Source organism: Heptranchias perlo, chromosome 28 (genome assembly GCF_035084215.1).
Source record: "Heptranchias perlo isolate sHepPer1 chromosome 28, sHepPer1.hap1, whole genome shotgun sequence".
NCBI lineage: Eukaryota > Metazoa > Chordata > Chondrichthyes > Hexanchiformes > Hexanchidae > Heptranchias > Heptranchias perlo.
The window spans coordinates 33,768,341-33,794,326 of record NC_090352.1 but is presented as its reverse complement, the minus strand read 5'-3'; the positions used below and the strand labels follow the sequence as shown (position 1 = coordinate 33,794,326).

General features: G+C 49.0%; 1 protein-coding gene across 14 annotated transcripts in view; it reads right to left on the bottom strand.

Moving 5' to 3' along the window:
• The window catches only part of msi2b (musashi RNA-binding protein 2b), a 474,084-nt gene that overhangs the window by 53,434 nt on the left and 394,664 nt on the right, over positions 1 to 25,986 (bottom strand). For 9 of the 14 annotated variants that reach the window (XM_068008413.1, XM_068008425.1, XM_068008411.1 and 6 more), the window contains one exon: positions 5,953 to 6,069. In XM_068008413.1, coding sequence (XP_067864514.1) covers positions 5,953 to 6,069 — 117 coding nt within the window. The remainder of the gene's footprint in view (positions 1 to 5,952; positions 6,070 to 25,986) is intronic. The other 5 variants (XM_068008417.1, XM_068008421.1, XM_068008422.1 and 2 more) reach the window with 1 other exon arrangement.

The window sequence follows — 25,986 nt, the reverse complement described above, 5'->3', positions numbered from 1 at the left end:
GGGGTCAGAGGGGGGAAGAGACTGTGACACACCCTTGTTTTTGTTGAAAATTGGCCCCCATTTGCAGAAAAAACCCATAGGGTAAATAGAACAATCAGGAAAACGATTTTTCAATTGGTCAGAGGTTGTTTCTTTTAAATAAACAAAATCACACTTGAAAGGGGAGACTCGAGTGTAAATTCTGGCTAGCCCAAAACGGAAGGTTCTGATCTTCTCCGAATCCCTTACTCCTGATTCCACCCTCTCCGGTCTCCTGCACTGCAGAAAATATGAAACACGCCATCATTTCTTCAACCTAGTGTCTGTGCCGAGTTCGCTGATCGCAGTTAGAGTGGCAGTAACTGTGCTATGACTGTCTCGACACTCCTGGGTTGGGGGCTGTGTGTGTGTGTGTGTGTGTGTGTGTGTGTGTGTATATATAAAGTTGAGCTCATCCAAAACTCTGCTGCCCGTTTCCTGACTCGCACCAAGTCCCGTTCACCCACCACCCCCTCGTGCTCGCTGACCAACATTGGCACCTGGTCCGGCAAAGCCTCGATTTTAAAATTCTCATCGTTGTTTCCAAATCCCTCCATGGCCTCGCCCCTCCCTATCTCTGTAACCTCCTCCAACTCTCCGAGATCTCTGCGCTCCTCCAATTCTGGCCTCTTGTGCGTCCCCGATTTTAATCGCTCCACCATTGGCGGCCGTGCCGTCAGCTGCCTGGGCCCTAAGCTCTGGAATTCCCTCCCTAAACCTCTCTCTCCTCCTTTAAGACGCTCCTTAAAACCTACCTCTTTGACCAAGCTTTTGGTCACCTGTCCTAATCTCTCCTTATGTGGCTCGGTGTCAAATTTTGTTTGATGATCGCTCCTGTGAAGCGGCTTGGGATGTTTTACTACCTTAAAGGCGCTATATAAATGCAAATTGTTGTTGTTGAGTGGGGGAAAAAAAACAGGCAGGTATTCCCTCCAGTCCTGATCGCCATGTGGCGACCCCTGCTGGGAAACCTGCGTGTGTGGACGGGGTCGGGAGCGAGATCGGGCTCGGCCGTGATCCTGTCCCGTGGTTGCTCGACACTCAACGTCCAGCCCCACGCTGTGGGGGGCAATGCCCCCACTTGAGGTAGCGGAGGAGCTGCCGGCGCCTGCGGAAACGCCCCCCCCCACCCCAAGCGAGAGGTCAGCGCCTTCGGGAGAGGTGGGGGAAGCAAAACGGGAAAATAGTTAAAGGAGATTGTGTCTAAACTCAATGGCGTCAAACTGCAGAGAAGTTCCAGCGTTTGTGGCCGTTAAAAAGGGAACAGTCGGCTACACCCAACACAGGCATGTAACTCCGTCACAAATAACATACCAAACTAAAGAAGAGGAACAGTGGGGATGATTTAGGAGACTGTAGGCATTGCGAAAGGGGGAAAAAATTGAAAGAATATGGCGTAAAAATTGAATGAAAAGCAAAGAAGGTGACATTTCCCAAGAGTAGATTCGAATTTCCCTTTTCCTTTTTATGTTTGATTTTGTGTGTGGTGGTTTTTTTTTTAAGAACAAGCAGCGTGGAACTAACGGAGGAAGCTGGGCACGGACAGGGTTAATAGGCAGGGGACAAACCGGCCCCACTCTGCACACTCAGAAGTGTGTTTGAGACGGAGGTGCAGAGGTCTGAGTTCAAGAGAGGCGGGAGACACCGCCTCTGAGACACTCTCTCACAGCGGCCCAGCCAAGCGAGAAGAAAAAACAAACAAAGACATAACTACTCACCCACCTCAGCAACATATCCATGCAGCTCAAGTGATTAGATTTCAACTGGCAATTCTCAGGGACGACCCAGGGGACCGAGAGAGCAGATACTACAGAGATTGAGCCAAAACTCCAATCCCAGTATTTTTCTTGTGTTGAGGTGAATCTCTCTCCCTCTGCCCTCACCCCCATTCTTTTTCCGCCCTGCCTTCCACTTCCGGCCCCCCTCCCCGGCCTCCTGAGGCCAAACTCCAAACCCTGGTTGAGAGGATGGGCGGGGTGACCTGACCCCAGGCCCCTGACATTGTGGCTCTGAGCCAGAGGCGGTCCCAGGGAGGGCAACCTTCTTCCCTTCCATTCCCACCGAGCGTTCGGTGCATTCCTGCAACGGGAACGTCAAGACCGGGGAATTCAGCGGTCAACGGACACTGAACCTACATGCCGACATTCCACAGCACCAAGTCGGAAGGATCAGGACTCTGCGAAACTGATTAAACTTTGGGAAAATATGACATAAAATAGATGCAAAAGTAAGAGTTTAACAGTGAAGTTTCCCAACATTTTGAATTCGATTCCACCTCAGTTGCAGATCGATTGGCTAAAGGGCACAGCCAAAGTTTGACTAAGAACATTGAGGTAAAATGCCACAACAAAAGATTGTGTTTCCATCACACAATCATACCCAGGGAGCTGAGGGGAACTTTGCCACAGAGAGCAGTTGAGGCAAAGACCACTGCGTGTTTTGAGGAAAGAGTAGATGCATTTAAAGCAGAGGCAGCTACTGGGCTATAGGGAGCAAGCAGGGCAGTGGGATTGTTCAAATAAAAGAGCCAGTACAGACACGATGGGCTGAACAGCCTCTTTCTATGCTGTAAACTTCTATCGGGTGAATCAGTAGAGGCTTTGAGGATAAAGTGGAATCACAAGAGACGACTAAATAAGGATAAATGGACCACAGGGAAAGAGAGAGCTGACTCTTCATCTTCCTAATCCCAGTTTTCCCCCTCCCCACAATGGGAATCCTGATTGAGGTTCGCGATGACCTTCAATCTGCCAGGCTTCGCTTGGGTGGAATTTCCTCAGCTTCTGACTTGGCCCTTTGGTTCGATGGCTGCAGTAAAGAAATAGCGCATTCTGCAGTAAAGCAAAAAATACTTTTTTAAAAATTCGTTCATGGGATGTGGGCGTCGCTGGCGAGGCCGGCATTTATTGCCCATCCCTAATCGCCCTTGAGAAGGTGGTGGTGAGCCGCCTTCTTGAACCGCTGCAGTCCGTGTGGTGAAGGTTCTCCCACAGTGCTGTTAGGAAGGGAGTTCCAGGATTTTGACCCAGCGACGATGAAGGAACGGCGATATATTTACAAGTCTGGATGGTGTGTGACTTGGAGGGGAACGTGCAGGTGGTGGTGTTCCCATGTACTTGCTGCTCTTGTCCTTCTAGGTGGTAGAGGTCGCGGGTTTGGGAGGTGCTGCAGTGCATCCTGTGGATGGTACACACTGCAGCCACTGTGCGCCGGTGGTGAAGGGAGTGAATGTTTAGGGTGGTGGATGGGGTGCCAATCAAGCGGGCTGCTTTGTCTTGGATGGCGTCGAGCTTCTTAAGTGTTGTTGGAGCTGCGCTCATCCAGGCAAGTGGAGAGTATTCCATCACACTCCTGACTTGTGCCTTGTAGATGGTGGAAAGGCTTTGGGGAGTCAGGAGATGAATCACTCGCCGCAGAATACCCAGCCTCCGACCTGCTCTTGTAGCCACAGTATTTATGTGGCTGGTCCAGTTAAGTTTCTGGTCAATGGTGACCCCCAGGATGTTGATGGTGGGGGATTTGGCGATGGTAATGCGCGTCTCAGTGTTCCCCTCAATCTGTCAGCTGAGCTCGGAGCAGCACTGGAGATAAAGCCTTGTAGATGTTTGAGGAGAGTTGCTTCATCCTCTGAGCTGAAGGAAAGGGGCAGGTCGTCCTTTGTTGAATTACTTTTGAAATTCAGGCCAACAAAAAAGTATTACTGTTCCTTTAAGACAGGAACAGTCTTCTAAAGTGGTCGGCCACGAATTATAATTGCTCAAGCTCTGGCTTGTCATCAAGTTAAATGAAAAGGGCAAATGGAGCTTGGGATTCTACCCAGCGCTGAGTGTTGGGACTCCCATCCAAAGGTCATGGGTTCAAATCCCAGCCTCAAGCGGAATCTGTAGCCAGCATCCCAAACTGGGCAAGTTCCGTCAGCTCTCAGGAGGGCCTCTGAATACAACACTACCTGCGAGCAGAGAGCGCCACAAGGAGGTGGGAGGGAAGCATCCGGCGTCTTGCGGAAGAATGTGCCCTTTCGGTCAGTGAGTGCTCAACGTGCAAAATGGCTGCCCAATACAAAATGGGTGACTTCCTGAAGGAGACAAAGTATGGAAGAAAGAGCTGGGGACTGGGAAGCCTAAAAAAAAAGTGGAGAAACTGTTTGTGAACGTGTCTCTCTCTCTCTCTCTCTCTCTGTGCGTCTGCATGCGGGACGTCGCGGGATAAGGGAGAGGCAAAGGGTGATAGTGGAGAGAATGCAGAGTCTAAAGTCCACAGAGCTCCGTTTAATAAACCAGCCCGGGTTTGGTACGGCTTGTGCTGGATTCCTGCACCTCTCTGTTGTGAGCTGCTCACTCAATCCTCTCAGGTAACAGTCAGTCCAAGAGAAGTGATTATGTTGGGGATGGAGGGGCCTGCGTTTGTACATCAAGGGTCTTAGCTAGGAAGAGCCGTCACTTTAATGGTTATGCCCTCTCTGTAAGATCTAGGCGATGCACATCCATACTTCTGTCATGTTTAATGCAGTGCGTAGTGTAGATACTTGATGTGAACCGTAGCTAAAGACCTTAAAACTGTGTCCAGAGATATTCAGTGAACCATCTGCTTAACCTCATGTGGCTAAACAAAAATGGAATGAAAATTTTCAGAGTTTGGCAACGAGCCCTCAATCTACTGAATATCGGCACCAGAACACGCCAGGACGCAGAGCTGTCCTTCAAACCTGCCTATTAATCTCCATACCATTTCCGTTTATTGCAAAGTCATCAACACTCATGTGAAGTTTTTCTAAATGATTCGGGCATAGACTGACGGGAAACTGGAGTTGAGGTCGAAGATTTGTCATGATCTTATTGAATGGCGGAGCAGGCTCGAGTGGCCGTATGTGGCCTACTCCTGCTCCTATTTCTTAAGAATTGTCAAATGCTTCCGTTCTGATTTTTTTTTTTTTAAATGGCACCAAAAGCACTCTGGTTAAATGATGGAAGGAAAGTTTTAAAAATATCTATCCGTACCCTCTGTGAGCTGAGGAGTAATGTGCCAGGTTAACTAGTTAGGGAGGGGGAAGTGATAGGAAAATGGAGGAGAGAAAGGAACAGGGGGATGGGAGAGAGAGAGAGAGAGGATGGAGAAGGGGCGTGGATGGATGGAGGGAAAGAGGGAAAGGGAGGGATAGAGAGCAATAAAGGGATGATGGGAGGGGAGGAGTGGAAGGGATGAAGGGGAGGAGAAAGAATAGAAATGGGGAAGAGAGAGGATAGAAGGGGAAGAGAGACAATGTAGGTGAAGGAGCGAGGGGATGGAGAAAGGGAAAGAAAAGAGGATGTAGCAGAGGTAGATGAGAGGACAGAGAAGTGGAAAAGGGGGTGAGAGAGATGGGGAGGAAAGGGAGGACGGAGAAAAGATCAGCTTTTAATTTAAGACAAGAAGACTTGAGGAAGGGGGCAGCAACAATAAAAATAATAATTGCTTCCTCAAAACCTTTTTAAATTGTTTCTTAAAAAAAAGTATAGAATTGAACGGGGCCCTATCCAGTAACTGGCCAATCACTCCCCAGCACCACAGTTAAAACCATTACACCTTATTGTGAGGAGGGAAATCCTTTGCGAAGTGTCGGTTTGTATGGAACGGATTCAGAACCACATCGTAACCCTCGTCCTCCGCTTAAAAAGACAGGCGATTGTTCTCGTCCCACCTCCTCTCCCACCCTCCCCCCCTCCCCGCCCGCCTCGTTACGCTACGTTTACAAGTCGGCCTTAACCGCTGCCTTCCAGCGACTGGTGCTCCAGGCCGACACACACACACACACAATGGGGCCTCTGCTTGTAGATTCAGGTCCCCCTCCCCGCCTACCCCCACCCCGGGGAGAGGTGCAAGGAATCAAAACAAGAAGAAAACAACAAGCGGAACGATGGACAGCTGCAGCCACACAGAATACCGACAGAGCTTTACCTGCCCCTGCATTCTGAGGGTATGCCATGTAGCCGCCTCTTCCACGGGTACCCCTACCTGATCCTCTCGCTGCTGCTGCCGCTGCTGCTACTGGGCCATAGGCTGCTGCTGGGAAGCCTGAATGGGGGAGGGAAAGAAGAGGAATGTGTAATTCTGTCAGGCGGAATCGTGCGGAAATAGGAGGCGGCCGTTCGGCCCATCGCGTCCGTGCCGAGCTATCCGATTAGTTCCACTCCCCCTGCTCTTTCCCCCCATAGCCCTGCAAATCTTTTCAAGTATTTATCTAATTCCCTTTTGAAAGTCACAACCGAATCTGCGTCCACCGCCCTTTTCAAGCTGTGCGTCCCAAATCATTACAACTCGCCGCGTAAAAAAAAAAACCGCATCTCTCCTTTGGTTGGTTTGCGGGTTGCCGTAAATCAGTATTACTCCGGTTACCGACCCGCCTGCCAGTGGAAGCAGCACATAAAGAAAGAACTCGCTTTTATACAGCTCGTTTCATGGCCTCAGGACGTCCCAAAGCGCTTTACAACCAATGAAGTACTTCTGAAGCTTAGTCACTGTTGTAATGTAGGAAACGCGGCAAACCAATTTGTGCACAGCAAGATCCCACAAACTGCAGTGAGATAAATGATCGATTTTACATACCCACGCAGGCAGGCAGGGAGCACGCGTACCCACGCCCGCCCGTGACAGTTACCGTGGTTACCAGAGTTGGCGGCCAAGATTAGATGCCAGGGTTTTTTCCAGTGCACAACTCCCCCCGCCTCCCGCCTCCCCCCACCGCAAACCTCGTTCTGCCTTTCTTTCAATATAGAGCCATTCACATCACATAACCTCTGTTAACTGAATCTTAGGCTGGACGGTTATAGAACAGAATCATGTAGAGCAGGAAGGCCCAGTGTTCAGTTCCCAGTCTGTGCCAAGTTAGCTAACCTCACTCAGGATAGTGGTGGAACACAGTATCCTTACTCTAAAGAAAGAACAAACTTTCATACATACATACAAATATATATATATACATACATATACATACAAACATATATATATATATAGGGCCTTATCACATCTTCAGGACATCACAAAGCAAATTGCAGCCAATGAATTTCTCTTTGGTAGTGTAGTCATTTCTTGTTATTTTGGCAAACACAGCTGTCAATTTACACACAGCACAGCAAGATCCCACAAACAGCAAATAAATGAATGACTGAATCATCTGTTTTTGGTGGTGCTGGTTGAGCTTTAAATAAATGGCCAGGACATAGAAAAACTCCTCTATTCTTCTTTGAATAGTGCCATGGGAACTCTTGCATGCATCTGAACAGACAGACTGAGCCTTGGTTTAATATCTCATCCAAAAGACGGCACGGCACCCCAGACAATGTAGCACTTCCTCAGTACTGCACAGAAGTGTCAGCCTAGTTTATGTGCACAAGCTGTGGTCGGGGTAAGGACAGGAAAGATATCAGCCTGGATTCCTGCTCCTAATCTCTGCCACGTGAGAGAGTGTGTGTGTGTGAGTGTGAGAGTGTGAGTGTGTGAGTGAGAGTGTGAGTGTGAGTGTGTGTGAGTGAGAGTGTGAGTGTGAGTGTGTGTGTGAGTGTGAGTGAGAAAGTGAGGTGTGAGTGTGTGAGAGTGAGTGAGTGTGAGAGTGAGAGTGTGAGTGTGTGTGAGTGAGTGTGAGTGAGAAAGTGAGGTGTGAGTGAGTGTGAGGGTGAGTGTGAGTGAGTGAGATTGATCATGTGAGTGAGAATTTGAAAGTGTGTGAGAGTGCGTGAGATTGAGCGTGTGAGTGAGAGTGTGTGAGTGTGAGTGAATGAGTTTGAAAGTGTGTGAGTGTGTGTGTGTGTGTGAGTGACTGTGTGTGTGTGAGTGACTGTGAGTGAGAGAGAGTGAATGTGATCAATCGCATGATTGTGCGAGAGAGTGAGCGAGAGAGAGAGAATGCCAGAGGAGAAGGGGATTGGGGTGCGATTTGGTGCCTCCATGGTTGAAAACCTGCTGACACTCACTGGTTGTCTCTGGGAGAACGGTCACTGCAATCAGTTGAACCAATTCCCCAGCCAGGAATCAGTGTCTTCTGGAGAAGGAGGGGAAGAGACCCAACAAAATCATTTTTTGGGGTTGAAAATGTAGCATTAATAAAGTAGAAAACGAGAAGTGTATGGACTATTTTTAAGTAGCATTCTATGAACACAGCTCAGAAAACAGAATTGCAACAAAACAAAGTTAGCAAGGCTCTCGAAGGGTTAAATTAATGAGTCCTTTTCTTATTCGCTGCTAAGAATGCCCCAAAGGCCCAGGTGGATCATGGGAATAAGGCTGCCTGCCCCATTTAGTTGTTGCCATGAAAAATGCCTATTCCCAGGAGCGATGAGATAGACTCATTATTCCACCGATTCTCTGGTGCGTTCAACTGGAAGCTCCATGTCCATGTATTAACAGAACGCGTTTCCTGCCTCGTAGAGACTACAGTGAATTTTCCTTTAATTTGTCTTACATTTCATAGTCGTTCAGGGCCTCGGAACAGATCCGTCACTTGACCCGATTGGTTCCAAATGACTTAATCTTGTTGGGGGATGGGGCTGGGCTGGTCGGAAATTCTCCACAGAACAAAATCTCCGCCAGCCTAAAGTGTAGGGTTAACTCTGCGATTGCACGCCCGGGGCCGTACGCAGATGGGAGCGTGAGGCGGCCCAATTCCCCGTTCCCCCAGTTGCCCTGCGAGCACAGTTCCCCCCCCCCCCCCCCCCCCCGGGATCGCAGGATGGTACAATTCTCCACCCCCGTGGGATGGTTCAACCCCCACACCCCTCCGCCGGAGTGCAGGATGGCACAATCCTCCCCCCACCCCTCCGCAGGATTGCAAGGTGGTACAATTCTCCCCCTCCCACCCCCGTGGGAGTGCTGGATGGTACAATCTCCCCCCCTTTCCCCCCTCCCCTTACCGTGGGATTGCTGGATGGTACAATCTCCCCCACCCCCTCCTCCCGTGGGATTGCTGGATGGTACAATCTCCACCCCGCCCCCCGCCACCGTGAGATTGCTGGATGGTACAATCTCCCCGCCCCCCACCATGGGATTGCGGGATGGTACAGCCCCCCCCCCCCACCATCGGATTGTGGGATGGTACAGTCCCCCCCCCCCCCCGTTTTGTCATTCACTCACGGTCACTTTCCCAGCAGGTGTCCCTGTGGAGCAGGTCGGGGTCGGGGGGGACTCTGGATCATTATTCCCAGCCTAGAGGGGAGTGTTTGGGGGGGAGGCACATTGGGGGTGTTGGGGGGCACGGTTCTGCCAGTTAGATCACGACTGATCTGTACCCTAACTCCATGTACCCGCCTTGGTTCCGTGACCCTTGATACCCTTACCTAACAAGGGCACAATGGGAGAAGTTAGACTTTTATTTATTGAGGAGCACAGAGTTCACAGCCAGGCGGAGAATCCGCTGCTGGTTATTTTCCTCGATTTCACACACAGTTCTGAGCTAACAGGAAGACGTATTCAGGAATTCAGAGTCACAGACGATGGGAAATATCCACATCAATCGACTCCTCCGCAGGAAACAATCGCCCTGAGCCCATCCCCACCGAGTCCCTCAATCAAGCCTTTGGCCATTAGTCTGAATGGTTCAGTTGGAGCTGGTGTCAAATTGGCGCAAAATCAAGTCTTTCCGATGCTCCGAACTGAGCACAGGAGAGGTCCAAAGGAACTTTCCGGATGAAGGGCAACCAGCAATGGGGCCGATAGCTCTCCAGGAAAATTATGCTCCCTGCCATTTAGTTGTATTGCCTATGGCTCTCTCTCACTCACAGCCCAAGAATGGACTCTTCCGATATCTGTGCTGGGAAACTTTCAATTCTAAAGTCACAGGGAATCAAGCAGTCGAGATGGAAACACAACACATGGGCTGCGGGTAATTGTTTCAACATTCACCCAGCGCCCACTGAGGAAAATATCCAACAGAAGGTTCTCCTCCTGGACTGTGTGTGGAGTGTGGACTGAACTGAACCGTGTGCGGACTGGACTGGACTGTGTGCGGAGCGTGGACTGTGTGTGAAGTGTGTGTGAACTGGATTGTGTGTAGACTGTGTATTGTGTGTGAACTGGACTGTGTGTGGACTGTGGACTGTGTGTGGACTGTGGACTGTGTGTGGACTGTGGACTGTGTGTGGACTGTGGACTGTGTGTGGACTGTGGACTGTGTGTGGAATGTGTGTGGACTGTAGAGTGTGGACTGTGTGTGGACTGTGGACTGTGTGTGGAATGTGGACTGTGTGTGGGTTGTGTGTCGACTGTGTGTGGACTGTGGACTGTGTGTGGATTGTGTGTGGGGACTGTGTGTGGACTGTGTACTGTGTGTGGATTGTCTGTGTACTATGTGTGGATTGACTGTGGACTGTGTGTGGATTGACTGTGGACTGTGTGTGGACTGTGTGTGGATTGACTGTGGACTGTGTGTAGACTGTGTGTGGACTGTGTGTAGACTGTGTGTGGACTGTGGATTGTGTGTGGGGACAATGTGTGGACTGTGTACTGTGCGTGGATTGTCTGTGTACTATGTGTGGATTGACTGTGGACTGTGTGTGGATTGACTGTGGACTGTGTGTGGACTGTGTGTGGATTGTGTGTGGACTGTGTGTGGACTGTGATTGGACTGTGTGTGGACTGTGTGTGGACTGTGTGTGTGGACTGTGTGTGGACTGTGATTGGACTGTGTGTGGACTGTGTGTGGATTGTGTGTGGACTGTGATTGGACTGTGTGTGGACTGTGTGTGGATTGTGTGTGGACTGTGTGTGTGGACTGTGTCTGTGGACTGTGTGTGTGGACTGTGTGTGGACTGTGTGTGTGGATTGTGTGTGGACTGTGTGTGTGGATTGTGTGTGGACTGTGTGTGTGGACTGTGTGTGTGGACTGTCTGTGGACTGTGTGTGTGGATTGTGTGTGGACTGTGTGTGTGGAATGTGTGTGTGGACTGTCTGTGGACTGTGTGTGTGGACTGTGTGTGGATTGTGTGTGTGGACTGTGTGTGGATTGTGTGTGTGGACTGTGTGTGGATTGTGTGTGTGGACTGTGTGTGGATTGTGTGTGTGGACTGTGTGTGGACTGTGTGTGGACTGTGTGTGTGGACTGTGTGTGGATTGTGTGTGTGGACTGTGTGTGGATTGTGTGTGTGGACTGTGTGTGGATTGTGTGTGTGGACTGTGTGTGGATTGTGTGTGTGGACTGTGTGTGTGGACTGTGTGTGGACTGTGTGTGTGGACTGTGTGTGTGGACTGTGTGTGTGGACTGTGTGTGTGGACTGTGTGTGGACTGTGTGTGGACTGTGTGTGTGGACTGTGTGTGTGGACTGTGTGTGTGGACTGTGTGTGTGGACTGTGTGTGGACTGTGTGTGTGGACTGTGTGTGGACTGTGTGTGGACTGTGTGTGGACTGTTCTGCTCCTCAATAAATAAAAAATCTCACTTCTCCCATAATGCCCTTGAAAGAAAATCCGGGCAGGAACATGAAGGGGCTCTCGGCATTCTGGGAGCGTCGCAAACGTTTTATATTTGATCAAGTCTGCCTGCCCCTCCCCTACACACACACGTAGATACACACGTGCGAACATATACACATACAGACACGCGCACACACACATCCACACACACCCATACACACACGTGCACACGTGTCTCAGAGGGAGTGCTGCACTGTCGGAGGTGCCATCTTTTGGATGAGACGTTAAACCGAGGCCCCGTCTGCCCTTAGCAAGTGGATGTAAATGATCCTACGGCAATATTTCGAAGACCACAGGGGGATGCCCAAGTTCTTCTCCTGTCCTCTTGTTTTCCCCATCTCCTTCCCCCCGCCACATCTGTTCCAGAGGTGACCCAGTCTACGACTGATGAAATCCTTCAGTATTCAATTTTTTTTTAATTGGCTCAAATAGAGACATGCACTGCCTGGTGCGGTACTGAGCTCTACAGAGCAGAAGATCCCAGACTCGTGCCCCAGCTGTTTCCAGCCACCTCAGCACGGCCAACCCCTCCCGTGCCAAAGATATCTCTTTTTGGCCTTCGGGCCATATTGAGGCAAAAGTTGGAAAAGCTTAGCAAGTTCTGGTGCTTGACCTTAACATGGCCTCAGTGCTCTCGGCTGGAAAGGGGGAGAATAGGCTAGAGTACCTGCAGCTGGAAAACATGCCTGAGCACATCTGGGATGGACAGGGCCGTGTTCTGCTGTAATTCCCATAACGGTCAAAGTCACGTGTGCAAATTGACCAACCAGTGTGCGGCAGCAAAGGGTTACCAGCACCCATGGAACCCTAACCCAGTAAGGGTCATTGAGAGGGGCAAAGGTCGTGAGCAAAGGCGGGGGGGAAGAAAGGAGAGAAATAAAGGAGGGGAAGAAAGGAGGTGAAGGAGGGAGGGAAATCAAGGAAGGAAGCAAAGAAGGAAAAACAAAGAGAAGAGCTAAAGGAGGAAAAAAGTTCTCAGGGCCGCAGAGCCTTCTTGTTCTGGCCTTGCAGAAAACACCGATGAGTTTTTAGCCACTGGGCCTGTCATACTTGCCCCTGTAACCTGCACGCCAGGGAAACTGGTCAGACCGCAGGGGCCTGAAGGTGCACAGTCAGTAAGACTCGATAGTGGCAGGGGGGGGGGGGGTGCGAGGAAGGTGTATCACTTCAAATATTAAATAGGTACATGAGCAATAAAGTAATTGCAGCACATTTGTTTTCAGGCATGGTCGGAATGACTGGCTTTGCAAAACTCATGAATCTGCTGTTAAACTGTGAGCCGGAGGATGTGCTGTAAATGCTGCAGTGCCAGTACAATCCAGCAAGTGGCAATCGTGCACATCCCTGGTCAATCCGAGCCTGACATGGTGCGCTCAGGGTCAAAGGTCATAGTATTGTTCCATGCACATGTCCGATTTGCAGTTGCACAATTTATATGTGCAGTTCACAAGTGGAATAAGTTCTAATTCTGGTGCACGCTGGTTAAAGCCAACACTGTCAGCCCTTGAAATAAATGTAACTTAGATTAGACAGATTCAGATGAAGAAAGATTTGCAGCCCATTTGATCTCATCGTTCCTGAGTAGGGGCTTAATGTCCACCTGGACAGGCAGACAGGATTTCAGTTTAAAATCTCACTGGAGGGACAAGTGGACCTTGTACATGTGGAGAACACATCCTTGTTTTCAAATCCCTCCATGGCCTGGTCCCCTCCCTGTCTCTGTAACCTCCTCCAGCCCTACGACCCTCCGAGATCCCTGCGCTCCTCCAATTCTGGCCTCTTGCGCATCCCCGATTTTCATCGCTCCACCATTGTCGGCCGTGCCTTCAGCTGCCTGGGCCCTAAGCTCTGGAATTCCCTCCCTCAACCTCTCCGCCTCTCCCACCTCTCTCTCCTCCTTTAAGACGCTCCTTAAAACCTACCTCTTTGACCAAGCTTTTGGTCGCCCATCTTAATGTCACTTTATGTGGCTTGGTGTCAAATTTTGTCTGATAATTGATTCTGTGAAGCCCCTTGGGACGTTTTACTATGTTATAGGCGCTATATAAATGCAAGTTGTTGTTGTTGTCGTTGTATGTCCCTGAAACACTTATGATGTGTGCACGGTGTACATCGGTTTATGCTTTATACCCTGTACACCGTGTATACCATCACATGTATCTGTACATCATAGAGATAAGTCAGAACGAAAGAACTTGTATTTCTAGATCACCTTTCACATCCTCAGGACCTCACAAAGCACGTCACAGCCAATAAATTACTTTTTTTTTTGACGTGTAGTCACTGTTGTAATGTTGGGAAACGCAGTAGCCAATTTTCGCACAGCAAGATCCCACAAACAGCAATGAGAAAATGACCAAATAACCTGTTTTAGTGGTGTTGGTTGAGGGATAAATATTGGCCTGGACACCCTGCTCTTCCAACAGTGCCATGGGATCGTTTACGTCCACCTGAGAGGGCAGACGGGGCCTCGGTTTAACGTCTCATCCGAAAGACGGCGCCTCCGACTGTGGCAGCACTCCCTCAGTACCGCACTGAGGGTGCGTCAGCCTGCATTATGGGCTCAAATCCTGCGGTAGGGTTTGAACCTATGACAACGTGACGTCACAACAGTGCCAGCCCTGAGTTGGGCTGGCACTCCACAGGAAAGGCTAATCTGGAACCTCAATGGAAATCGGACGCCAGACAGGTTCAAGAGAAGAAAGAACTAACTTGCATTTATATAGCAAGTGGCGAAAGGCAAATTGAGGATGTCAGGAAGGACTGCAGACAAAGAGTGATTGACACTGGAGTGGGTTCATTTAAGAAACAGTTTGATGTCGCGTTTGGGGCAATTGGATGTTCTTTCTTTCTGGATGAGTTGGAATGGACTGTACCACCTTCCTGCTCCGTCTCTATCTCGTGATGCAATATATATATATATATATTTACCACCACAGTCACAATCAGCAACAGATTAAGCCAGAATAGCAAGCCTACAAGTAGCAGGTGTCAACGTCCAGGCATCTGAAGCTATCGGTTTAAATACAACATCAAAGACTCAACGCTGCCAAAAAAAAAAGGTCACTCAACAAACACTCCAGCTGCTCGCCCTCGAAACTACGCTTAAAAAAAAATTACATACTTGTGTTCAAATATGGTAAAAGTACTGTTGAGAAAGATGCAAAAACAAAAAATAGGAAAACAGCCAATCATTCCTGTTTTCCCCCCCAAAAAATTAAAAATCCGAAAAGCCAAAGGCACTCGTTTTCACGGAAAGGCAGACGGAATCAGGGAATAAGACCCCGGAAGAATCCCAGAAACCCACATAATAACATACGACGTAATTCATTCGGTGATGTAATCCACTGGTCCGACCTGTTGTCTGTGATAGAGATAAGGCTACTGGTTTTCCAGAACTAAAGCAGGCGGAATGAGATCGCCAACTGTTAAATCTCTAACTTCTTCCAGTTCTGATGAAAGGTCATCGACCTGACACGTTAACTCTGTTTCTCTCTCCACAGATGCTGCCTGGCCTGCTGAGTGTTTCCAGCATTTTCTGCTTTCATTTCAGATTTCCAGCATCCGCAGTATTTTGCTTTTACTATTGTGACCTGACTGTGATCTGGTTAAAGAGTCCCCCAATCTTGTGTAATAAAATCCCAATTAGATTTAGTCAGTCACCATAAACCTGTGGACTCATTAGAAGCAAATTAAAGGAACACCGTCCTCATGAAAATGGGGCAAATTTATTTTAATACAGCACGGTAGAGTAAATCACATCGAAGCAGATTGGAACATCATCGGGATGTGAAAAAAAATCCCCTCCTAAAAAAAAAGTTTTCCGAACTTTTCTTTCTGAAAATCTCTCCCTGTTTAATTCTTCTCAAACGCAGGCAGCTGTGCCTTTTTTTTATATAACAAAAGCTTATTAATATATTTACTTCAAATAAACACAAGAGTCAGCGTGAGGATGAAGGGAGATTTGTCATAGAAACTTCAAAGATATCCCCGACCCTGGGAAACAAAAAAAAAAATTCTGTCCGGGAGTTCGCTGGTGTGGTACGAGGAGGATTCCTGAACCTGTTCCAGGTCAAATTAGTTCAATTAGTGAACTCATTTACTGGCTACTGCACAACAGTAACCCATCCAGTCCCTCCACAACCTGTCATGGTCAAGTTAACACCAGCTCAAACTGGTTCAAACTCATGTGAACTGGACTTGCTGGTGAGGCAATTAAAGTACAAATCGTAAGAGACTGGGTTAGAAGCCGTGCATCGAACAGATCCCCGATGTTACACCCAATTCTACAACATCAATCTTAAACTTGGACTGGCTACAATCAAGGTTCTCATAGGGCAGTGGTTTTCAAACTCTTCAGCTGGTGTTAACTTGGCCATGACATACGAACTTACGAATTAAGAGCAGGAGTAGGCCATTCGGCCCCTCGAGCCTGCTCCGCCATTTGATAAGATCATGGCTGATCTGATTGCGACCTCAACCCTACTTTCCCGTCTACCTACTATAACCTTTGACTCCCTTGTTAATCAGGAATCTATCTAACTCAGCCTTAAATGTATTCAATGACCCTGCCTCCACCGCTCTCTGGGGAAGGGAGTTCCACAGACTCACAACCCTCTGAGAGAAAAAATTTCTCCTCATCTCCGTCTTAAATGACATAATTACATCGGGTCTACAGCACAGAAAATGGCCATTCGGCCCAGCTGGTCTATCCTGTTGTTTATGCAGCGTATCCTTCTATTCCCTTCTCCCTCATGTGCATATCCAGCTTGCCCTTAAATGCATCTATGTTATTTGCCTCGACTACTCCTTGTGCTGGCGAGTTCCACATTCTCACTACTCTCTGGGTAAAGGACTCTCTTCTGAATTCCTTACTGGATTTATTAGTGACTATCTTATATCTGGTCTCCCCCACAAGTGGAAACATTTTCTCTATGTCTACCCTATCAAACCCTTTCATTATCTTAAAGACCTCTATCAGGTCGCCCCTCAGTCTTCTCTTTTCTGGAGAAAAGAGCCCCAGCCTGTTCAGCCTTTCGTGACAACTATGACCTCTCAGTTCGGGGAAACCCTTGCTGATCTGACACACTCCTGCAGTGTTATTACTGCAGAAAAGGTTAATTGGCGTACAGCAAAGAAATAACATGTCAGTAAAGAGAGAACTCGCATTTACACAGCACCGTATCACATCTTCAGGACATCCCAAAGTCCTTCGCAACCGATGAACCACGTTTACAGTGTACGTCGGCAAATGCGGCAACCAATTGCACACAGCAAGGTCTCACAAACCGCAAATGAAACGAGTAACCAGCTAATCTGTTCTTGATGGTGTTGGCTGAGGGATGAATGTTGGCCAGGACACCGGGAGAACTTCCCGTTCCTCGTTAAGGTCCGCTCGAGACGGCGCCTCGGTTTAACGTCTCACCCGAAAGACGTCACCTCCGAGAGTGCAGCACTCCCTCAAGTACCGCACTGCGAGTGTCAGCCTAGATTATGCGCTCGAGTCTCTGGAACTCACTCCGAGGTATGAGTGGCACCCACCGAGCCCAGGTGACCCTTAGTTAAGTGAAAAATACCTAAAGAAATCTGACGAGCTGGAGGATAGGCAGACCCCAGTTGGAAAACCTACGGATTCCAGGAGTTGCCACCTGTCCGGTTTTGGGCCAAGCAGTCCAGTCTGTGAGTGGGCTGTGCGGACATTTCTCCAGCGTGAACCAGAAATAAAAGGCTAGTTATTGAAACAAAAAGAAATCTATTTTTCTACTTCTAAACATAGAAACATAGAAAATAGGAGCAAGAGTAGGCCATTCGGCCCTTCCGGCCTGCTCCGCCATTCAAAATGATCATGGCTGATCGTCTAACTCAGTACCCTGTTCCTGCTTTTTCCCCATATCCCTTGATCCCTTTAGCATTAAGAAATATATCTATCTCCATCTTGAATACATCTAATGACTTGGCCTCCACTGCCTTCTGTGGTAGAGAATTCCACAGGTTCACCACCCTCTGAGTGAAGAAATTTCTCCTCATCTCGGTTCTAAATGGCGTACCCCGTATCCTGAGACTGTGACCCCTGGTTCTGGATTCCCCAGCCATCGGGAACATCCTCCCTGCATCTAGTCTGTCTAGTCCTGTTAGAATTTTATATGTTTCGATGAGATCACCTCTCATTCTTCTAAACTCTAGTGAATATAGGCCTAGTCGACCCAATCTCTCCTCATACGTCAGTCCTGCCATCCCAGGAATCAGTCTGGTTCTGTTCCTTGTGATGTGGAAGCGGTCATTAATTAAAATTCTTCAAACACGTGTCCAATTTTTTTTTTCATCCTTTAACCGAGTGCAGCAAGATTCCCGTTTATAAACCATCCTCCGTGGTGCCTGGATTCGGATTTGGGCTTGACAAACCCTCATTTGTCAGCTCAAGCTGCAGACAGGGCTACCTTGCCCTCGAGGGATGGTCTGCTCTTGTAGAACGTTACGGCAAAGAAAGCGGCCATTCGGCCCATCCTGCCTGTGCTGGCTCTCTGTAAGAGCTGTCCATTCAGCCCCATTCCCTTGTACCCTTTGAATTTTGTTTTAAAACTTCTTGGGTAAAAAAAATAAAATCACGTTTTCGATGTACTTTACCCACAACTATGAAAAAAAGGGAGTAGCTGACACGATGGTCCGTGTACAGACCGGGCGGGGCGGGGAGGAGGTGAGGGTTGGTTCCAACCGAGCCATCACCGGGTTTTTTTTTTGGGTCTCCCTGTTGAGTACCCCACGGTCACCGACCGGGGCATGTATCAGACACACACAGGAATACATTCCACGTACTCCAATCCCTCCTCCTCCGTAGTTTGCAAGTACTCAGTGTTCGTTCTGTGCAAACAGGAACTCAGTCACACGCTCCCTCTGACCACTCTTCAGTTCACACTCACCTCCGAGAACAAATTCCCACTTCTCTCTCATTCTTTTAACGGATTTCTTGGAAGCCAGACAAGAGAGAAAAAAAAAAACACATTCAAATATTTGTTCCTCGCACACATAATACAGGCTGGATTCAGAAGCTGGTATCGCGTTGCTCCCTCACTAAAATACCTACAAATGGCCCAAAGCTGCGATTCTTAAGTGTTCAAATAAAAAAAAAAATCCCACGGATTTTCTCCTTTCCGCTGCCGATTCTTGCCGGGGGGGTTCGGTGCCAGGGGAAGTCAGTCAGGCTCCAGTGCCTCAGGTGGCCATTCTTCAAGTGTGAGTCTAGACCGTGACTGTTGGTAGGCTATTCAGCTATGGAGGGCATCGCAGGCAAGCCTTGTCGGGGCAGGTTTTCCTCTTGTGTTCGGGAGGTGAAGGATACAGGGAAATTGGGTGGGATCCATCACAGGCGTGCGCTCCTCCCCGCTCAATTTTCCTCTGTGCGTTGCGCCCAGATGATCCTTTGTGCCCAAAAGCTCATTAAAAGGAAAGTCTACTCTATTGACATCCTCGCCCAGTATCTACATTCTTATGCTTTCCAGTTGGTCCCCGGGGTAATGCTCAGGAGTAAACCCGAGCGATTTTCCTAATCCAAAGTGTGGCGTCCCCACTGCAGCCCTGGCTGAGAGCAGCTGACGTAGCACAGGCCCCAGGGATGGAACCAATGACTTGTTGGCTCAGTAATGGCCATGGTTACTGCATTTACCCAAAGAGCCGGCAGGGGGCTAAACCGGGAACTCTTCTGGGGCTGACGTCCGGGAGGTAGAGTAGGCCAAAAGCCTGGAATCGGGCACTGGAGGTTCTTGCGGGATGGGTGGACTAGGATGGGATATAAATGGTCTTCTTCGCCTTGAGATTTTGGTAAACTGCCTGCTCTGTGTTCAGCATTTGTCCTCTGGGGTTATCTAATGAAGCGAGAGAGAGAGAGAGAGAGAGAGAGAGAAAGAGAAAGAGAAAGAGAGAAAGAAAGAGAGGGAGGGAAAGAAAGAAAAATTGAAAGAGAGAGGAAGAAAGAAAGATTGCATTTCTTTACCACCTATCACAACTCAGGATGTCTCAAAGCGCTTTACAGCCAATTAATTACTTTTAGTCACTTTTGTAATGTAGGAAACGTGGCGGCCAATTTGCGCACAGCAAGATCCCACAAACAGCAACGTGTAAATGACCAAATAAAGAGAGAGAGAGAGAATACATTCTAGAAAAGCTACTTGCTTCCCCCAAACAAGTCCCCTCTCGTGATCCAGTGGATAACTGCGCCATGTGGTGGGCGCTGAGCGTCAGGGAGGGACCAGATTCAGTCCCAGGCCTGTGCTCATGTCGCCGATCTCAGGCAGGTGTGGCCTCAGCTTCCCTGGGTCAGGCAGTGACCCCTCCCTGTGACCGTTAACCTGCGGCTCCTGCCCACGCGGGAGTGAGAAAAGGCCGGGTTGGGTGGGGGACTGGACTGGACTGGACTGGAGGACGGCAGCTGGTAGGCCGTGAAATCTGCAACCCAGCAATGAGTCAGCACCTAACGGGAAAGGAGGCAGAAATGTCATTAAAAAGTTTTAAAATCAGGTTAATACTGAGAAAAACTTGGTGCTGTAAACAAGGAGAATGGAAGACATAAGGTCACAGCTCAAAGGACCTCTGGCCAGACAGAAAGAAACTGCAAAGCCAGAAAGATGTCAGGCTCTGATTTCTTTCTTTCTTTCTTTTGTGTCTTGCAGCCTTTTCTTTTTTTTTTGCTGAGACACGAAGCAATACAAATGGGGCCTCCCGAGTCCTGGTTCCCAAGCTCGAATCGCAGAACCTCGAGAATATGCATGTTGAGAGCCAAGAGGGGAAAAAAAAAAACACAAAACCCTGGCCGCTGTGTAATCCAGCAGGCAACAAAAGGAGTTGCCATGGCGATGAAAAGGCTTTAAAAAGCCATCTCGGCCTGTGGGAGAGTGAGACGCACAAAGGCGCAGCTCGTGAAAGGATGGCACAGGGGAGGCAGGGGGTGAGCAGCAGTCCTGGCGGGAGTCGCAGTTAACCCTATTAACAAGATTTGAACATTTTTTAGGTTTCACCTCCTGGACTTTGTTTAAACAACCTCAGAAGAGTTAGGATTTACACCAACATCCTTCTGCTTTGTTTCGGTTAAATAGGTGGTGAGGTGATTTTTTTTGTGTGTGTGTGTGTGTGTGCTGATGACACCATCGAGGGTATTGATTTATTGAGAGGTTACAATCGTTTATCCCAGGCTCTAACTACACAGCCCTGCGCAACTCCCCCCTCCTCCCTGCCTCCTTACTGAGTTGAAATCACGACCCCATTGCACCATCTTTAAACTCATTCTTTCCCAGGGTCTGAGATGTCGAACTCTTCATCTCCCTCAGTTTTTCCTTCCCCTGAATCTTTCTTTAGTTTCTCATTTCTCACCGGCTTACCCTCCTAGGGTACCATGGTTACTAGTTGCCTCCCCGATACCTCACCCAAGTGGCTGCCATTCTTGTGTGAGCTGCGACTGCGAGCGTCACCATCGTATTTTACTCACACCAGGGTCGCTGGGTCAGGAGTCGGTACCCCTTCCATCGCACGACAATCTGCACTGGGAGTGCTTGATCGGAAGCTTCACCCTTTATCCGGTGAGGAAGGCCACGTGGGCCATTCAGACAGAACCTACAGCGTCTCCCCATCACAGAATCTGCTGTCCTTTAAACGATTCCGACCTCTGTAACCTACTCCAGCCCTACAAACCTCCGGGAGCTCTGTGTACCCCCAACCCTGGACCCTTGTGCATCCCCCACTTCCTTACCCCCCACCATTGGCGGCCATCTCTTCAGCTGTCTAGGTCCTAAAGCTCTGGAGTTCCCTCCCGAAACCTCTCCGCCTCTCTCACCTCCTTTAAAACGCTCAACACCTACCTTGATGGCCAAGCTTTAGGACACCTGTTGTAGTTTCAATATAGGTCTGATTATGTTCCTGTGAAGCACCTTGGGGTATTTTACTCCATTAAAGGCGCTATATAAACGCAATTTCTTGTTCTTGTCTCCGTTACCGTACCCAGTCTGTGGGTCGGTCAGTGCGTTCTAGATCATAGCTCGCTGCGTAAAAATTATTTTCCTCACGTTGCCTCTGCTTCTTTTGCCAATTACCTTAAATCTGTGTCCTCTGGTAACCGACCCTTCTGTCACTGGAAACAGTTTCTCCTTATTTACTCTGTCAAAATCGTTCATGATTTTGAACACCTCTGCACTCACCTGACGAAGGAGGAAGCCTCCGAAAGCTTGTGATTTTAAATAAAGCTGTTGGACTATAACCTGGTGTTGTAAGACTCCTTTACATTTGTCCACCCCGGTCCATCACCGGCATCTCCACATCATGCTCGAAGGAGAACAAGCCCAGCTTCTCCAGTCTCTCCACATAACTGAAGTCCCTCATCCCTGGTACCATTCTAGTAAATCTCCTCTGCACCCTCTCTAAGGCCTTGACATCCTTCCTAAAGTGTGATGCTCAGAATTGGACACAGTACTCCAGCCGGGGCCTAATTTTATATTTGCACCTTCAATCGGATCCTGGGCAGGCTGAGCGCCCATGACCCATGAAAATATGGGCCTACCATTGCGCCTTTGGGATCGGGGAGCCAGCTCACACACAGCGACGATGAAGGAGCATCGATACACGTCCAAGACGGGAGGTTGTGTGACTTGGAGGCGGTGGCGTTGCCGCGCGCCTGCTGCCCTCGTCCTTCCGGGTGGTGGAGGTGGCGGGTTTGGGAGGTGCTGTCGAAGAAGCCTTGGCGACTGGCTGCAGTGCATCCTGTAGATGGTACACGCTGCAGCCACGGGGCGCTGGAGGGTTTCTGACTGCCTCACTGCTGACGTTAATTCACTTCCACAACAGTTAGTCGCAGTCCTTCAAGCCAGTGACCTCCCCTTCCCCTCCACAACGAGGTCATCAACGTTCAATGATTAAATGAAAAATAGTTCCCCCCCCGCCCCCACAACGATGGCCAGAACTGAACAGGACAGAAGATGTTAATGTTAATCGTGAATTCTTGGTAAATATTTGAACTTTGAATGCAGTTTTTCCATGCGCTATTTATTCCTGTGCGAGTGATCTGAATACAAAGAGATTGGGAAAGGTTAAGAATTGTAAAGGTTAGGCTCATCGCTACTGAGTCAAGGTGCTTGTGCGCTTCCTAGGGGGTGGAAGTATAGACAGTCGGAGTTTAATAAACAGGTAAAATGTCACTCCGTCGCAGGACTCTGTACGAACGCAGGGACACTGTGAGTCTGAGTCACAACTCACGCTGAGAGTCAGCACACACTTGGAATTCTGCCTCGCTGATTAATCATTTGACAAGTGGCCCCTGTTTTTGTTTAGATCCTTTGACAGCTGCCATTTTCATTACCGTCTCACTTTTCTCCCTCTTCCCCTGAAGGTGCTGGCTCTGTGCCAGCATCTCACAGGTGCTCACCGGAACTGCACGCGAGTGGCCGTTCTTCATGCTCGAGTGTGGACACTAAGTATCGTGGGCTATTTGACTGCAGAGGGCTTCATAGCCAAGCCTGGTCCGTCCTCATTTGACATCCACACACTTATGCTTTCCAGCAGGGGGTCTTGGATGGGCTGCTCTGCATACAACACGCACCCCTCCGCATACAATGCGCACCCCTCCGTGTACAACACGGGCCACTCCGTACAACACGCACCCCTCCGCGTACAACATGCACCCCTCCACATACAATGTACACCCCTCCGTGTACAACACACGCCACTCCATACAGCACGCACCCCTCCACATACAATGTACACCCCTCCGTGTACAACACGGGCCACTCCGTACAACACGCACCCCTCCGCGTACAACACGCACCCCTCCACATACAATGTACACCCCTCCGTGTACAACACACGCCACTCCATACAACACGTGCCTCTCCACATACAACACGCACCTCTCCATGCAAAATGCGCACCCCTCCGCGTACAACACGCACCTCTCCATGCACAATGCGCACCCCTCCGCGTAGAACGCGCGCCTCTCCGCGTACAACATACAGCACTTTGGGAATTTTTTTTTATCCATACCAAAGTTTTGCCCTGAATCCCCACAGCTTTGAACTTAATAGAATTTAGGCAATAGGACCCCGATTTTCATATTAAAAGGGGCCTATCACTTGAAACAGGCGCTATGGCCATTTCAAAATGGCGTCGGCCACATCGCGGGCATCAATGTGGCGGGAAGGCGTCCGGCCCCATTTTGAGGCCATTACCGTCCCGTCAAAGCCAGGCGAAAGCAGTGAAAATTTCATCCCCCCACCCACTGTGTTCAGTGTCACGGAGAGGTTGACTAGTAGTTAAAATATATTTTAAAATATATTCTTAATAGAGTGGGGGGGGGGGGGGGGAAGAAAAACAGGAAATGTTATTAAAAAAAAAGTGGGGAAATCACCTCCTCATTAGAGAGACGCTCCTAATTGACCTTCGAGAAAACTCGGCAGAAATCAATTTCACTCAACGTTTTCCCAGCTCAGAACAGAACCCCTCCTGGAGGCACTTTTTAAAAAAAAAAATCAAAGCTTAATGACTTTTAAAAATGATTCCTCTTTATAATATAGTTCCCAGGAAAAGACCTGGCTGCCAAATAGTGGAGGTATTTTATGACACTTGCCAAATCACTTGATTGACTTCAAAACATCTACTTAGAAACACGGCCAGGCTTAACTGGGCCAATTAAGAGGCAGTGCAGCTTTCAAGAGCAAAAAGCAGATTTGAGACTTGATTAGGCAGAGCGGTAGTTTAGCCAACGATGCTTCAAAAAGTCCGCACGAAGAGATAGGGGGTAAAATTACACTAATCAGCAGTGTGAATTGATTAGTCAAGTCGTACAGTGTTCAGCACCTCGTGATTCCAATCCAGCTACTCTTGTCTGCGATTTGACTGCTGTATAATTGGCTTATGAATAGATAATACACTGAGAATTCTGTTATGCCCAACTGACTCCTATTATCTTCCATGGGAACAGGTCTATTACTTGGACAATTACTTTTTTTTCCCCCTGCCCGGTAATTTGCTGGGAATAGGACACACCCCTGTTCTCGTCCGGCTCTGCTTGTTCCTCATCGCCAACTGCATCGACTTCAAAAGCCCTTTCTCTTCGTCATAAGCTTCCCTTTCATGGCCTTGCTCCACTCAGCCTCTCCTGCTCTTTGTCCCAGGACCTACTGATTGACGTTCTGCCCCCAACCCCCTCCCATTCCACCACTGGTGGCATCACCACCTCCCCTTCACTTTGGAACTCTCTCCCCCCCCGCCTCCTTCTCCTTCTTCTTCGAAAGCCTCTTCGAAATCTGCCTACCTTTTATCTCTCACTTTCCCTCTTCTTCTCTACGACCTCCTTGCTCAGTATCCAGCTCCTCCCCCTAAAGCTCCTTGGGACATTTTTTGAACACAGCAAGGTCCCAACAAACATCAGGAAGATAATGAGCAGATCATCTGTTTCTGGTGATGTTGGTCGAGGGATAAATATTGGCCAGGGCACCGGGGAGATCTCCCCTGCTCTCCTTCGAATAGTGCCATGGGATCTTTTACACCCACTTGAGAGGGCAGACGGGGCCTCAGTTTAACATCTCATCCGAAACACGAGACCTCCGACAGTGCAGCACTCCCTCAGTACCGCACTGGGGGCATCAGCCTAGATTATGTGCTCAAGACCTGAAGTGGGACTATAAGCCCACAATCTTCTGACTCGGAGGCCAGAGTGCCAGCATTGAGCCAAGTCTGACATTGGTAGTTGAAGGAAAGAGGAATATAGGGAAATGGGAACAGGGTGAGCACATGGGATTAGGTCTACAGCTTGGATAGGTAGGGCCAAATGGCCTGTTTCCATGTTCCCTCCCTAAACCTCTCCGCCTCTCTCTCCTCCTTTAAGACGTTCCTTAAAACCTACCTCTTTGACCAAGCTTTTGGTCACCTGTCCCAATATCTCCTGATGTGGCTCAGTATCAAATTGTGTTTGATAATCGCTCCCGTGAAGTGCCTTGGGACGTTTTACTATGTTAAAGGCGCTATATAAATGCAAGTTCTTGCTGTTGCTGTAGTAATTTCCATGTAAAACGGGGCGAGCACTCATGGGCCTGATGGTCCATTCTTGTCCTAGGCACATAACACGTGCACAAAAGTGGCCTAGTGATTAAAGTCCCTCCCTCAGATCTTCCTTCTCCCTTTGTGGCATGGCCGAGATTGGAGAGTCGGCGCCAGGGAGAAAATCCAACTCGTGCCCTGCCACTCCATCACCTGCCCGGTAGTTCACCACAAATCAGCGTTCTTCACCAACTCGTAAACCCAGGAGATGAACCGGATTGCCGACAGCCGAAACACACCCACCCTAGGCTTACAATTAACTGAGGCAGCATCAGCCATGGAAAGAATCGCCCCCCCGCTCCCTTTCTCTTGTAGGAAAACTCACAGAAATTGGGTTGGAACTGGACAGAAAAATGAAAAGCCTACTTTTAAACAGAGAACGAGAAATATTTATCTGGTGAGTCAGCAACACAGGGCCTATTATAATCCAGTCACCTTTAACGAGGCCTAGTTCATTTAGAAG